At 44.6% G+C, this 11,923-nt stretch overlaps 3 protein-coding genes across 3 annotated transcripts; 1 reads left to right on the top strand and 2 right to left on the bottom strand.

Annotated features, from left to right (window-relative positions):
- Window positions 1-784: 784 nt before the first annotated feature.
- Window positions 785-3,707, bottom strand: ATNIH1004_005651 (uncharacterized protein; the record flags this gene model as incomplete). Its single annotated transcript, XM_033570301.1, has 10 exons — window positions 785-1,068; window positions 1,147-1,300; window positions 1,355-1,487; window positions 1,844-1,865; window positions 1,927-2,184; window positions 2,238-2,364; window positions 2,423-2,540; window positions 2,594-2,774; window positions 2,845-2,978; window positions 3,508-3,707. The coding sequence occupies 10 exons, from the start codon at window positions 3,705-3,707 to the stop codon at window positions 785-787; spliced, it is 1,611 nt and encodes a 536-aa protein (XP_033426333.1).
- Window positions 3,708-4,907: 1,200 nt separating this feature from the next.
- Window positions 4,908-5,255, top strand: ATNIH1004_005650 (uncharacterized protein; the record flags this gene model as incomplete). The annotated part of the gene is made up of 1 exon (XM_033570300.1): window positions 4,908-5,255. One exon carries the CDS (start codon window positions 4,908-4,910, stop codon window positions 5,253-5,255), a length of 348 nt encoding a protein of 115 aa, XP_033426332.1.
- A 1,984-nt stretch (window positions 5,256-7,239) lies between these two features.
- RPS13 (40S ribosomal protein uS15) lies at window positions 7,240-8,074 on the bottom strand (the record flags this gene model as incomplete). Its single annotated transcript, XM_033570299.1, has 4 exons — window positions 7,240-7,460; window positions 7,691-7,723; window positions 7,801-7,871; window positions 7,944-8,074. The coding sequence occupies 4 exons, from the start codon at window positions 8,072-8,074 to the stop codon at window positions 7,240-7,242; spliced, it is 456 nt and encodes a 151-aa protein (XP_033426331.1).
- Window positions 8,075-11,923: the final 3,849 nt, after the last annotated feature.

Below are 11,923 nucleotides of genomic sequence, written 5' to 3'. Positions count from 1 at the left end.
GAGACTTTCCACTTTCGGATAATACCGCTTTAATGAGGGTAGTCAAGGGCTTGCTCAGGGAGTATTTCACATCGCAGATCACTGCTTACTGAGCGCTCAGGGCCTGCTCAGTGAGTAGTCACGTGGCTCCCTGAGCGACTCACCCAGTTTATTTTGTGCAGGTAGATTTACCACAACGCCATTTTGACCATCCCAAATGCCCCAGGTCACATAGGCGCGTTCTAATTCTAAGGTGGACCGAAGCTAGTTATGTGATGGGGTTAGCAACCACGACTCTGAATTAGTTAGTAAAAAGATACCGTAGTATGCAGGAATTTAAAGGCCTGAGCGTAACCCGCTCGCAGTTAGAAGGGCAAAAAAGATAAAAATCAATAAATAAATAAATTAAAATAACTAAGGAGGGTTACCATTGCTACCATGGTATTTGGAGAGAAGTGGATAAGGTTGAGACGGATGAATCACGTGGTATATTTGCATTGTTTGTATCTAGCTTGTTTCAAGTACCTCCCTGCACCTCCAACCGTAAATCTTCGTGTCTGTAGACGGTATGATCGCCTTTTTCCCCCTAAAAAAACAAAAAAAAAAAAAAAAAAAAAATTACAAGCTGATATAATTATTGTGAGTTCATAGTTTCTCATTCTAGAATTTGGACTGGCGAACACCATAATCTCGCATTCTGTATTTACTTCCCACCCGAAGCTGCAAAATCCACCTAACTTTAGTGCTTGCAACAAGACCGTTCATCCACTATCTATGCGGTATTATATATTTACCACACATCACTTTATATGTAAATAAGCTGACAATTTTGCACTGTGTTCTTTTCCGTAGTTCCGTCGTCCGGGTTGAGAAACATTTCATCCATCGAGTGAAACCCCAACGACTGGACGACGTAGCTTTCGTAGCTTTCGAGTTCAAGAGGATCATTATAGCGAATAGCCGGCTCTTCCAAACCGTGAAAGTCGAATTTAACAGCATCGCTCAGCTTCATACGAGATTGATTACTGCCACCAGCCGCGCCCGGTACGAGCCGGATGATACCTTCTGAATCTGTTATTGAGCCAAGCTCTTGACCATTATCAGAAATGAACCGTGGAACAACGTGCGACTGGTTCTTGATATTTCAGCTCGTGTCTGTTTTATCACCATTGTGCAGTATGACTCGGATATTCGGAAACTCCTCTTCGCCTTCGTATAGATAGCCGTCGCAATTATAGTGACCACTGTGCGTAGTCCGCCGAATACCGTAGATATGACCTTCGTGGCGGATCTGGAGAGAATACGGGGTACCGTAGAGCATCTTTGTTCTGTTAGTTCCAAGCTCAGATAAGAAATATGAAGTCTGGTCTCATACTCGGACGAATTTACCCTCTTCATAGTGGGCATTATTCCTGGGAACAATAGCCTCAAAAGTGCAGGCACCTGGGCGAAAAAATCTCCCATCTGCGCGGGACTTGTTCATAATTGGGAATCGGGTATGATCAGTCCTATAATAATTAACCGCTGTATCCTTCAGTTCTTTCTCTAGATTATTGTCAGCTTTTTGACGCGTTGTATAAGCTCTTCAAGAATATTGTACCATGGCCAACGGCAAGGCCCAAAATGCAGTCTCCTTCCCAGTACTCGCCCTTGGGATGTGTTTGCAACTGGAACTGGATTGTCTCATCGTTGATCCCGAGACCACATCTCCTATCTTTTTGGCGGGGGGTAGAATGTCATCAATTAACTTCATAATAGAGATCGGCTTCATTCTCTGCAATGTTTCAGAACTAGCACATCATATCTGGATCAAGGCTCTAGGCTGCATTACCTTCATAACTCGCCAATTATAGTATGGACCTACGGTCGAGCACCAGGCTGGAGGGCTACGGATGAAAATCAGCCAACATAGCGTCGGAAGGACATGAGAAGAACCTCACTTATTACACAGCAATGTGTCACCGCCATCTGCGTGCCAGGTGATTGAATGATCCAATTTACTCTGACTCTTTTCTGTCTTGTTTTTGTCAGACTTTTCTTTGCTATAGTTGACTTCAGCCTGCAGGCCAAAGCCGGAAAAAGAGGCGCCTGCAGCAGTTTTAAACATTTCACTCTTCTCTGCTACAGAGTTTGATCCAAAATTCGCAGACTCTTCGATCGAATACAGTCGACCTCCAAGCTGGACTTGGGGTACAAAGAGATAGCCTGCAGACTTTGTTAGCATGAATAGTCATTCATTGTATAGCACGTGAGCTAACCATATTTCTTATAAAATCTATCCAATTCATCTTTTGTTGGGTGTTGCCTCAGACGATCCAAGTCAGCCTGGCATTCCTTGGATACTTTGAGAGAACCCTCATCCAAAAATATTTCCACACGCGGAAACTGTTTGACTTATCAGCAAGAGGGCACATCCCTGTTCGATAATCGGAGAAACTCGTACATCGTACGAAATGTACATGTGTTTCGTGTCTCGAAACTTGGAGTCCGCTTTTCCTTTGCTCTCTTTCTCTGTCTTACCATACTTGGCAGCTGCACTGACACCCCATATGTTTCCTCCTCTGTGCCGAACATTTGGTCAGTCACAAGTCTTTGTATCACGATGTGCACTTACACGGAAGCTTGGATAGCATTCTGGCTGAATCCGCCATGTGCCATCGACGTCTGCAGCGCATCTTGTGTTTCCATCATATCGACATTGACACTGTCACTAATCCGGTAGCGGGGGATTCTGAAAGTCATATCTATTCCGCCTTTCACTTCTTCAGGAAGCCACAATCTGGAATAATTCTCTTCTTGAGAGCAAATGCTTCAAAACACTGTGCAATAGCAATTTGGTTACATCTGGCACTTGACACTGCATACCGGGAGCGTGTGCTGGCTCTAGGCCGACCATTCCTCCGCCAGATTCGTCAGTGACTATTGGGACCTGGCCACAGAGAAGGTTGTTGTTGCGCATAACAATGGCCCATTGTTTTTCGCTCATATCAGCAGCATACCTGTCTGTCGTGTTAGGCACTTCCAATCAAAAATACATCTGATCAGTGTCAAGTATGTAGTGTTCACAGTGCTAGATGCGCGCCAATTGCTATCCAAGTATGCGCTTGATAGCTTTTGTAACTTGGCTTCGGGCATGTTTTGTATGTCCGCCTAGTGATAGGAATTAGAATTTCACATGAGCGAAGTCTGGGGTCCTCCGTTACCAAGCTGAGATCCAAATTCTCCTTCTGGTACGCCTTGACTTCGGCATCCATCTCCCCCAGCAACTTTTTGGATCTGGAGTAGAGGTGATAAGGTTTTCCCTAAGTGCTAAATGAGTTCACTGTAGTTCACTCAGGAAGAAATATATATTAACACACCGTATCGATAGCTTTATCGCTTCTTTCCCCTCCTTCACTGTTCCAAAGGAAATATTCCTTAAAGACCAAATTATCAGAGACTTCTGCCCCATCTTTGGTGCAGAATGTACTGTTCATACTGGCTAGGATTAGCTACAGCAAAGTTACTAGAATTACACACGCGCCTCACTGCCGTTTATCCATTGCTTTCTTCTGCACAAGCTCTTTTCGAATATCCGCCAACGTTTGCTTTGCGAACTTGATATCTAGAGCACATGCTGATGACTGCCTGGACTTTTCCCGGATCTTATCGTATTTTAGCAAGGTCAACATGAACCTGTCATCCTCGGCTGATCTGTTAGGTGGAGTCTGATCCTCGTTCCCAGCCATGCTGGATGCTTCAGTAACGAAATAAAGCTGCTTTTGATCGTGTTCTATATAGGCAATAGTGATCAAGAAACAAAATGAGAACTTTTCTGTTTCCTGTGTCCCATGTGAGGGTGCCGCAAAGTATTTATGTCTCCGTCAGGCGCCAACTATTTTATCGCGCTGGATCTCGGTCTCTACCTTTCTATTTACGGGCCGTTCTTCTCAAATTCTAGTTCTGGCAACGAATACCCGGGAGAACCACCTAGCGTCACTTCCACGACTAGCAACAAATCCGCTGTGTTCGTAGGCTCGCAGTAGAGTTTGCGTTATGGCGTCATAGTCGATCGCTGATCATCAGTCATATCCAGCTGTGCCACCGAGTGTGAGAATGTAAATTGATATGTGACCGTCTAAGCATACATAAAATCACATTCCAGCACTCGATCGGCACTCGAGATGAAAGCCAGAGGCTATACGATTGGAGTTTTAATCGAGCCTAAGACACCGAATCGGTGATGTAGACGTGGATGCCTGCATGCGGCTGGAATTTACAGGTCATCTGAGTATGCGCCTGGCTGATTATGTGTACTACCAAATTCAGTTAAAAGACTTGACGTCGGCTGCCGCTGAAGGGCAACTTCTGATCTACATACCATTTACTCTCTGCGAGGCAACCGAAGGCAGCATGCTACTACCCCGTGCCGCCCAATTAATTACCTTGGAATGTAGTGCCCTTATGCGTGTTTAAAGAACCAGTGCTGCCACCGTAGCTTTGGTGAAGTCGTCTGTGAGGGGTGCCACTATGTATTTCACCCAAGCAAATAGGAATAAGTCACACATTAATTGAATCAAAAGTTCAAGCTGCGGCTTGAAAAGAAGAGGCATAGTTCAGCCCCTTAAAGCTGCATGCAGCCTGCTTGAATTAGGCCCTTCTTTCGGTCCAGAGTGAGCGCACTCTTTACGCCGAACAAACGCAAAATGCGGCTGTTGATAAATCAAGCTTTTATCACTAGGGAAATTAGGATGTAGAGTTTGAACGGGTTGGATTTTGAAGGTAAGTATATATATAGACTGAACAGAGCCAAATTCCACACCTATTTTACTCATATTTATTTCTCTCTTGTTGGCAAAACGGAAATGAATATCTATACTTTCTTGGCTGTAAATGGGTAAAACGGTACTCGAGCGAAAACCCAGGAGCACAAGGCAAGAAAAAGCGTCATGCGTTTCACAACTTCAGTCAAGTACGCGCCTGGAGGGCACGGGTATGATATAACCTTGAATTATCCTGAGTTCAAGGCCATTCGCTATGAAGATGAAGACAAGGAATTTAAGCCTATAGAACTCTCTTCTACCGAGAAACATTGGAATCCAGAAGTGATGGTCAAACCTTATGGAGGACGTGTTTGGGTCTACCAGAAACAATACCAGTTTTCGGCCAGAATCATAGGCCGCGACTCACAACTTCCCATGGATGTTAGAGCGCCCCTTCTTATCGATGCCTACGAATTGATGGTTACACGTGAAGCCCTACAAGGCTCAACACAAATCACTGCTGATGCCATATAGCCAAGTTAGGGCAGGTAAGCAACCCTAATTATTCTACTAGCAAGCGATGGCCATACGTGCCACAAGAAACGGGTTATATGTATGAGCTCTTTGTGGTTCTGGTGATGTTTTATGCTTTCTTTAATGTACCTACTATCTAGTCTGTCCCTACCCCCACTGTCTAGTGATATGTCTGCTAGTTTAGATCTGCGTGGGCATGAGCCGTTATTCTTATGTTCAGTTGGCCGAGCCCTACTCAAGAGACTGATTAGATACCAGAGGGTAGGACCCAACTTGTCAGAGAAAATGTGTTTCCCCTCTCTACGCTTGAAATTCTCAAGACAGCACCAATTTGATTAAGCTGTTCGGCCGTCACAGCCCATCAGAATAATCTGACCTTGGATTGTATGGGCGACTAACTACAAAGTACGATCGTGGCATTATCACACCAAAGCGGCATATTACCTTTTTTCAGACGGGAATTTTGTGGTATAAAAACATGGTTGTTTATCAGTAATTACGCTACTCCTAACAACTAGAAGACAACGAGCTGAGGCCGCAAGGCCACTACCGCAGGTGGTTAGAGTTCAGCAAGCTCTATTCACATTAAAACACCGCTAAGATTGGATTTTTTTTGTGTAGTAATATTAACAGAATCTTGGTTGAACTTCGTTTTTAAAGCCAGAGAAACACTATGAGCACTAAACCAAAATCAAGCATAGTCATCGATCACAGTTATTATAAGTTTATACACGACCAAAATGGTCCAATTATACAGTGCATGGTTTTCTATGATATTGACAACATTAATTCCAGCCGCCGGTGCGAGGCAAGCTAGAGCTCTCAAGTTCCTCATATCCTTGAAAGTGTTGGAAGTGGGAAGTTGGAAGCAGGGACAGAAATGTGTTGGAATCCATTCTCAAACAAAGCCAAGCCGTCGTAAGGCATGCAAGCCATGAACGAGATTGAGAAGGTTCCTCAGGATATAGAAGGGTTTGAAATTTTGCTGAATGATCATTCTCTTTGAAATTCCAGGGCACACGTTTTACCGCCTTTCCCCCTCCCAATGTGATAGATAGGTGCAGATGTCTAGTTTCGGTGAGGTTCGATGTGAGATATGCATAAGGGATTCTTCCTGTCTCGAACTGATTCATTTGGGCCACATTATGGAAGAAGCCTAAAGATGGCGTCGTTTATGGTGGCAGACCTTGACACTTGATTTCCGTGCTGCACAGCTTTCAGGGTTTATAATAGACATCCAGACCCGTGAATACTTTGCAGCACGATGCCCAGAGAACGTAAGTGACTTTGAGCTGTACCTAGAAATAAGGAAGTTTCCTCCAACTGTAAATATGCTCAGAATGGAAATACCTTTTGCTCCAAGCATCATTGCACAATTACGTATCAAGAGTGTTCAATCTCGCCAAAGAATAAATGGTTACAATCATTCATTATATTATGGACACTGGCCGAAGCGCTCTTCTGGCGTGGAACGTCGAAGTTGTCGAATGCACCCACAAAATATATTTAACAGAAAGTTACAGATACGTAGCATGGTACATTTTATTAAGGTAGCCTTACTCAGGCTACTCACCCTCTGTTCAGCCCCTGCTCAGTGATCAGCTCAGGCCGCTCAGGGTGTGCTTAGACCTGCTACGAAAAGGGAAAGACATTAATCTGTCTAGAAAATCTAGTACATGACTGTATAGCCTTGGATATAAATGTTCGTTCATATATAGTACATTTGAACTTACTCGACTACATTCGAGTAAACTAGACCATAAGAATTCATATATAATTTTTTTTATTTTGCACTATCCTCAGCTAGGATACCTCCAGTCACTAAATTACCGAAATAGCATAGCAACCCGGGCAACCAACACGACAACACCAATGACCCATTAATTCCAGGGCTTCAGGTTCAAGCCGTGTCCACGGACGGAGAGTACAAATCCTCCCACCAAACTGACCAGACGCAAAATAGTCCCATGAAGTCTAGAACCGTTTACGCAACCATGGTGCTGGCAGTGGAGCTCTCGTAGCGCCACGTAGGGGGCAGGACACCGACGGACTTGTAGTAACGAGACAGACGGTGGATACGAGACTCGATGAGAATCAGGCGGAACTTGCTGTCCTTGTCCTTGCGGTTACGCTCAAGGTGCTTACGAACAGCGACGGCCTTCTTGATGAGGTGGTACAGATCCTCAGGGAGCTCGGGGGCGAGGCCTGTTGCAAAAGATCTCTCTGTCAGCCGATGTTTGACCAAGCAGAGGCATAGAGGGATGGGAAATGAGAATCCATCTGCGACGGAGATGTATTTCTTCATTTCCCTAATCTCGGTGGGATTTCCCATTGTAGGTCCCGGAGATCCAGATAGATAGATCATATATTATCTATCTGCAGTGGATCACCTCGCCTTTTTTCCTACGGGTATTATGGAGAGGGTGATGGCGTACCGTTGGACTTGAGGATACGGAGGATCTTGTTACCTGTGAACCGAAGCCAGTTAGATTTAGTTTCCTTCCTGTCGTATCGTGCGACTCAGTGGGAGAGGAAAAGAGCTTACCGGTGACGGTCCGGACCTGAGCAACACCGTGGCTGTCACGGAGGACAACACCAATCTGGGAGGGAGTAGCACTGTTTAATTCATTCCGTTAGATCCAATTCCAACACACAAAAGCAATGTCCATATCTATATTCATAACATACCCCTTCTTGGCGAGCTTGCAGATCTGATCAACGACCTGTTCAGGAGTGGTCTTCAACCAGCTAGGGGGAGAGCGAGAGTAGGGAATAGCAGAGGCAGAAATGCCCTTTCCCTTGGAGTGAAGACGACCCATTTTGAATGATGGTTGACGGATGGGTTGACGTGGGATGTGGTTGTCGACGGTATTGAGGCTGCGGGAAAGAAAAAAGATCTTGAAGTTTTTCGCTTCGGGAAATGAAATTGCGACAGCCAGTAGTGTGGTCACGTGGTATGTAGATCACGTGGTGGTTCGCTTAAATGTCTTTTCTTTCCATCGGTTTTTTCTTCCCTTCCATGTCACTTGTTTCTCGGCTTTTTTTTTTTTTTCAACATGAGAGGGTTACAACTTAGATGATCCTCTGAGATTTATGGTGTCTTGAGGATCGGGGGTGATATTTTACTGACTATATCAGGGATTTACCCAGGTTATTCAGGTTAGTTGTCTTCCCAAGTTTAATTTTCCTACTTTATATGATGAAACATCACCTTTTTATTTATTTTCTGGTACCTCTTATGTCAGAAGGGGATCCTCGTGATCTTTCTTCGATGATCTAACTGGACTTCTGATATCATTCTTCTACCTGCTTTTGCTCCTGGTCGATATTGATACGGTCTTGCTGACTTTGTAAGTTCTAGGTTTCGCAGATAGATTTGACAATGAAGAGTGCTCAAATATAGTTGCAATGGATATACATATTATGTTTTCATGAATATGACCAATCGGTTCTTTGTAAATATTAGTAGACAGACGTGCCTGCATCCTGGTTTAGACCGCTACTGCGAGTAGACGACCGGTATCCGTAGCTTCCAGTTCCTTGAATGGAAGATTTTGATAGACTCGGCATTCCTGACCTGGCAACATCAATGTAATTCGTGGAGTATCTTGTAAACGCGACCATATCAGTGGCCTGTATCAACATGTCGAACATCCAACAGTCAATCCCAGTTGGTGATTCGATGTCGCAAAAACCTGCTATAATAAGTCCCAAGTAGCAAGCAACTGTCGATGTATCCTCATTGGTTTACATTCAGGGATGCACAGTCCACAAAATTGGACATCACGCAAGCTGATCTTCCGAACAGCTGCATTGCTCATTGCTCTAGAGTCACACCGACACTGCGAAGCACAGGCATCACACCGCTATGAAGTGGGTACCCTAAGCTGGACTGTAGCACGGAAAAAGTGCCGACACGTTTTTATGGCAAACTGACAGCCTGCATTTGGGTGCCATGCTCTGAAGAATGTCTGTTGCCTTGCTTCGGTTGTCACTGGGCAGTTTTCATAGTCTTGTCGCTACCATGTGCGAAGGCTACGAATAAACAAAGTTTAAGCCAAGAAAACTGTTACTGGATGATCCTGGTGACAATGCGTGCCATTTTCGATGCTGGTTGATGTCTAGAGAGGTCTATCGTATGCTGAGGCTGTGATAGGAGTATGGTCGTGATAGACAGATAGGCCCGCAAGCCAATGGTACCATGTAGAAGCAGACTGTGTTGGATCTTCGTAGGACATGATCGTATCACAGACTTGCAGGGTAACCATTAATTGCGTCGAGTTTGGGTTTGGAAATGAGTGGCGATATAGAGCGACGCAAAGGTCCATAGTGAGAGTCCACTGATAGAACGCAAGGGCCAAAATAAAGCATCACAGTCATATCAGGTGCCAGGGGAAAATGACAGCCAGGGTATATCCCACTATGATTTGGTGCTCCCAGAGACCTGGAACGACATCCAAGCTCAGCAACCGTCGAATCAGGATTGGTACATAAACAAGGGCAAGAATGCGGAGCATGCAGAGTGTTGGGATCGAGGTTGATATCGTGGGAACCTGAGTCCCACGCACAGTGGTAGCAATAGCCTATGATCACCACCAGCTGACTTGCCGCAGGACGAGTTCCAGCCGCGGTCACCGTCAGCGCCGAGGAACAGCCACCGATTGGGTAGCAAGAAAGACAGGATCCAACAACGCTCACATGCAGCCATCCAAACAGACCTCTATATCTAAAATCTATCATAAAAATGTCATTTTCATCTGAGCGTAAGCCCCAAGGCAGTCTGTATATGCTTGGTTCAGGCGCAACTGACGATCCCCAGCTGCCATGCTTGGTGTGATGTCAATCGCCGAAACACCGGCGGTGCGCCCTTCGTTTTGGTTGTTGCAAGACACCGATCAAATTTTGTGCAAAGTACGGAGTCCTCCTATAGGTGTTTTCGATAGAGTAGTTGATGGAAAAACTTGACGGCAACCAGGACGACTGAGCAAGTCACAGAGGCCATTGCGATGAAGTGGAATCCCCAGAATATGAGTCGCGCTCTCAGTAGGCTAGAACAATCGCAAGGCAAGTGGAGATAAATGAGTGAAAAAGACTATTTTTATCATTGCCTCCATCCTTAGGCCGTAGCGACTTGTAAGGATTCCATGGCGATGTCTCACGGTGGGGATTGTATGTATGGTCTGTATGGAACCTGTACAGGGTATTGATGCCACCTATGTGAAGCACCCATACATTCGCACAGAGTACTTGCTTTGTTCTATGCAATTATTCATGCTTGTCAGCCTCATGTGATGACGGCAGACCTGCATGGATCCAAATAATGAGATTATCGCTACAGATACGAGGCTACTCCGTAAGTATGTACAGTAGGTCCAAAAAAAGAATAGAAAGAGCAGCCTTCTTGGGGAAGATTCCATAGAAGATTCTACGGTCGTCCCAACGATTTCCTCCATAATCTGCCTGAGCCAAGGTTCTGCAATTTGAGCAATGTGGACGAAACCACGCGATGAGCAACGCTCCAAGGCTAAATACAACCTAATCCGAAGAAGAAACTCAGAACTTCCATGACATAGAAAGTTCCACTCTGAAGATTGGTACGTATCCATCCACTAACGTAACCGGTAAGCGAACCGCCACTGTAAACGAGCCAGCTGCTGTATTTCATATAAAATGGACCTTTTTATCTTCGATATGCCAAAAACAGCTGATCTAAAGAAACCAACATGTTCAATAATCAATATTATTGTATTATAAAATTATATACACGTACTTAGACCTTCTAGAAATCAGTAAATCTTTTACTACATACAACACAGTAATATTTTTTGTATTTTATATAGCAAAGGAATACACCCTTTAAAAAAAAGATTGTTAAAATAATTATATAATAGTATGACTTATACATCACTATTAGATATTACTGCTGCTATTGAGCTATCGAAATTATAAAAAGTGCCATTTTATATGGAATACAGCAGCTGGCGGTCGCTTGCAGTGGCAGTTCTCTTACCGATTACGCTAGTTGTCACTAATGAGATCTAAATGGAATTATGCGACGCACTAGGCAAAATGGTGATCAATATCCGGTCCTATGCGCAGTATAGAGTGAACATTCCGCACATGCGCGTCTGACAGCGAGATCAATGAGAGTAAGATTTGTTGTATGACAATAAGGTAAATGAGACAAAGAAAGGAAAGAAAAGAAAATAACCAAAAATACTCCGCACATCAATGGCAAAACTAACAGCAGGGAAAAGTAGTACTGACATCCCCACCCTGCCGAGTACATGCTCCATAGAATGAAAAATTTCTTCCATTTTTGCCCAAACTTTGGGTTGTGCATGGTTCCTCAACCACCACTATTGACTTTTGACTGACGATCGTCCGGATGTGCAAAGCCAGACATCATGTCCCGTCAATCGATACTGAATTGCGACAAGATCCAGGCTTCTGGTTGATCCGGCAACTCCACGGCATATAGAATGCCGAGTTCACGATGATCCATTTTGCACCGTGGTTTGAGCCAGGGAAATTTTTGGGGATGTGAAACCAGGACATTCCAGTAGAAGACGAAATGCGGCTCCGGGACCCGCGGGCCTCGTGCTCACTCCACCCGAACAGGATCCTGCATCTGCGAAGAACTTTCGAGTGACGAAGCACAAATTTCA

Source organism: Aspergillus tanneri (genome assembly GCF_003426965.1).
Source record: "Aspergillus tanneri strain NIH1004 chromosome Unknown AapTan_4_pilon_pilon_pilon, whole genome shotgun sequence".
NCBI lineage: Eukaryota > Fungi > Ascomycota > Eurotiomycetes > Eurotiales > Aspergillaceae > Aspergillus > Aspergillus tanneri.
The sequence above is the reverse complement of the archived record's forward strand: the minus strand, read 5'-3'. Positions and strand labels throughout refer to the sequence as shown.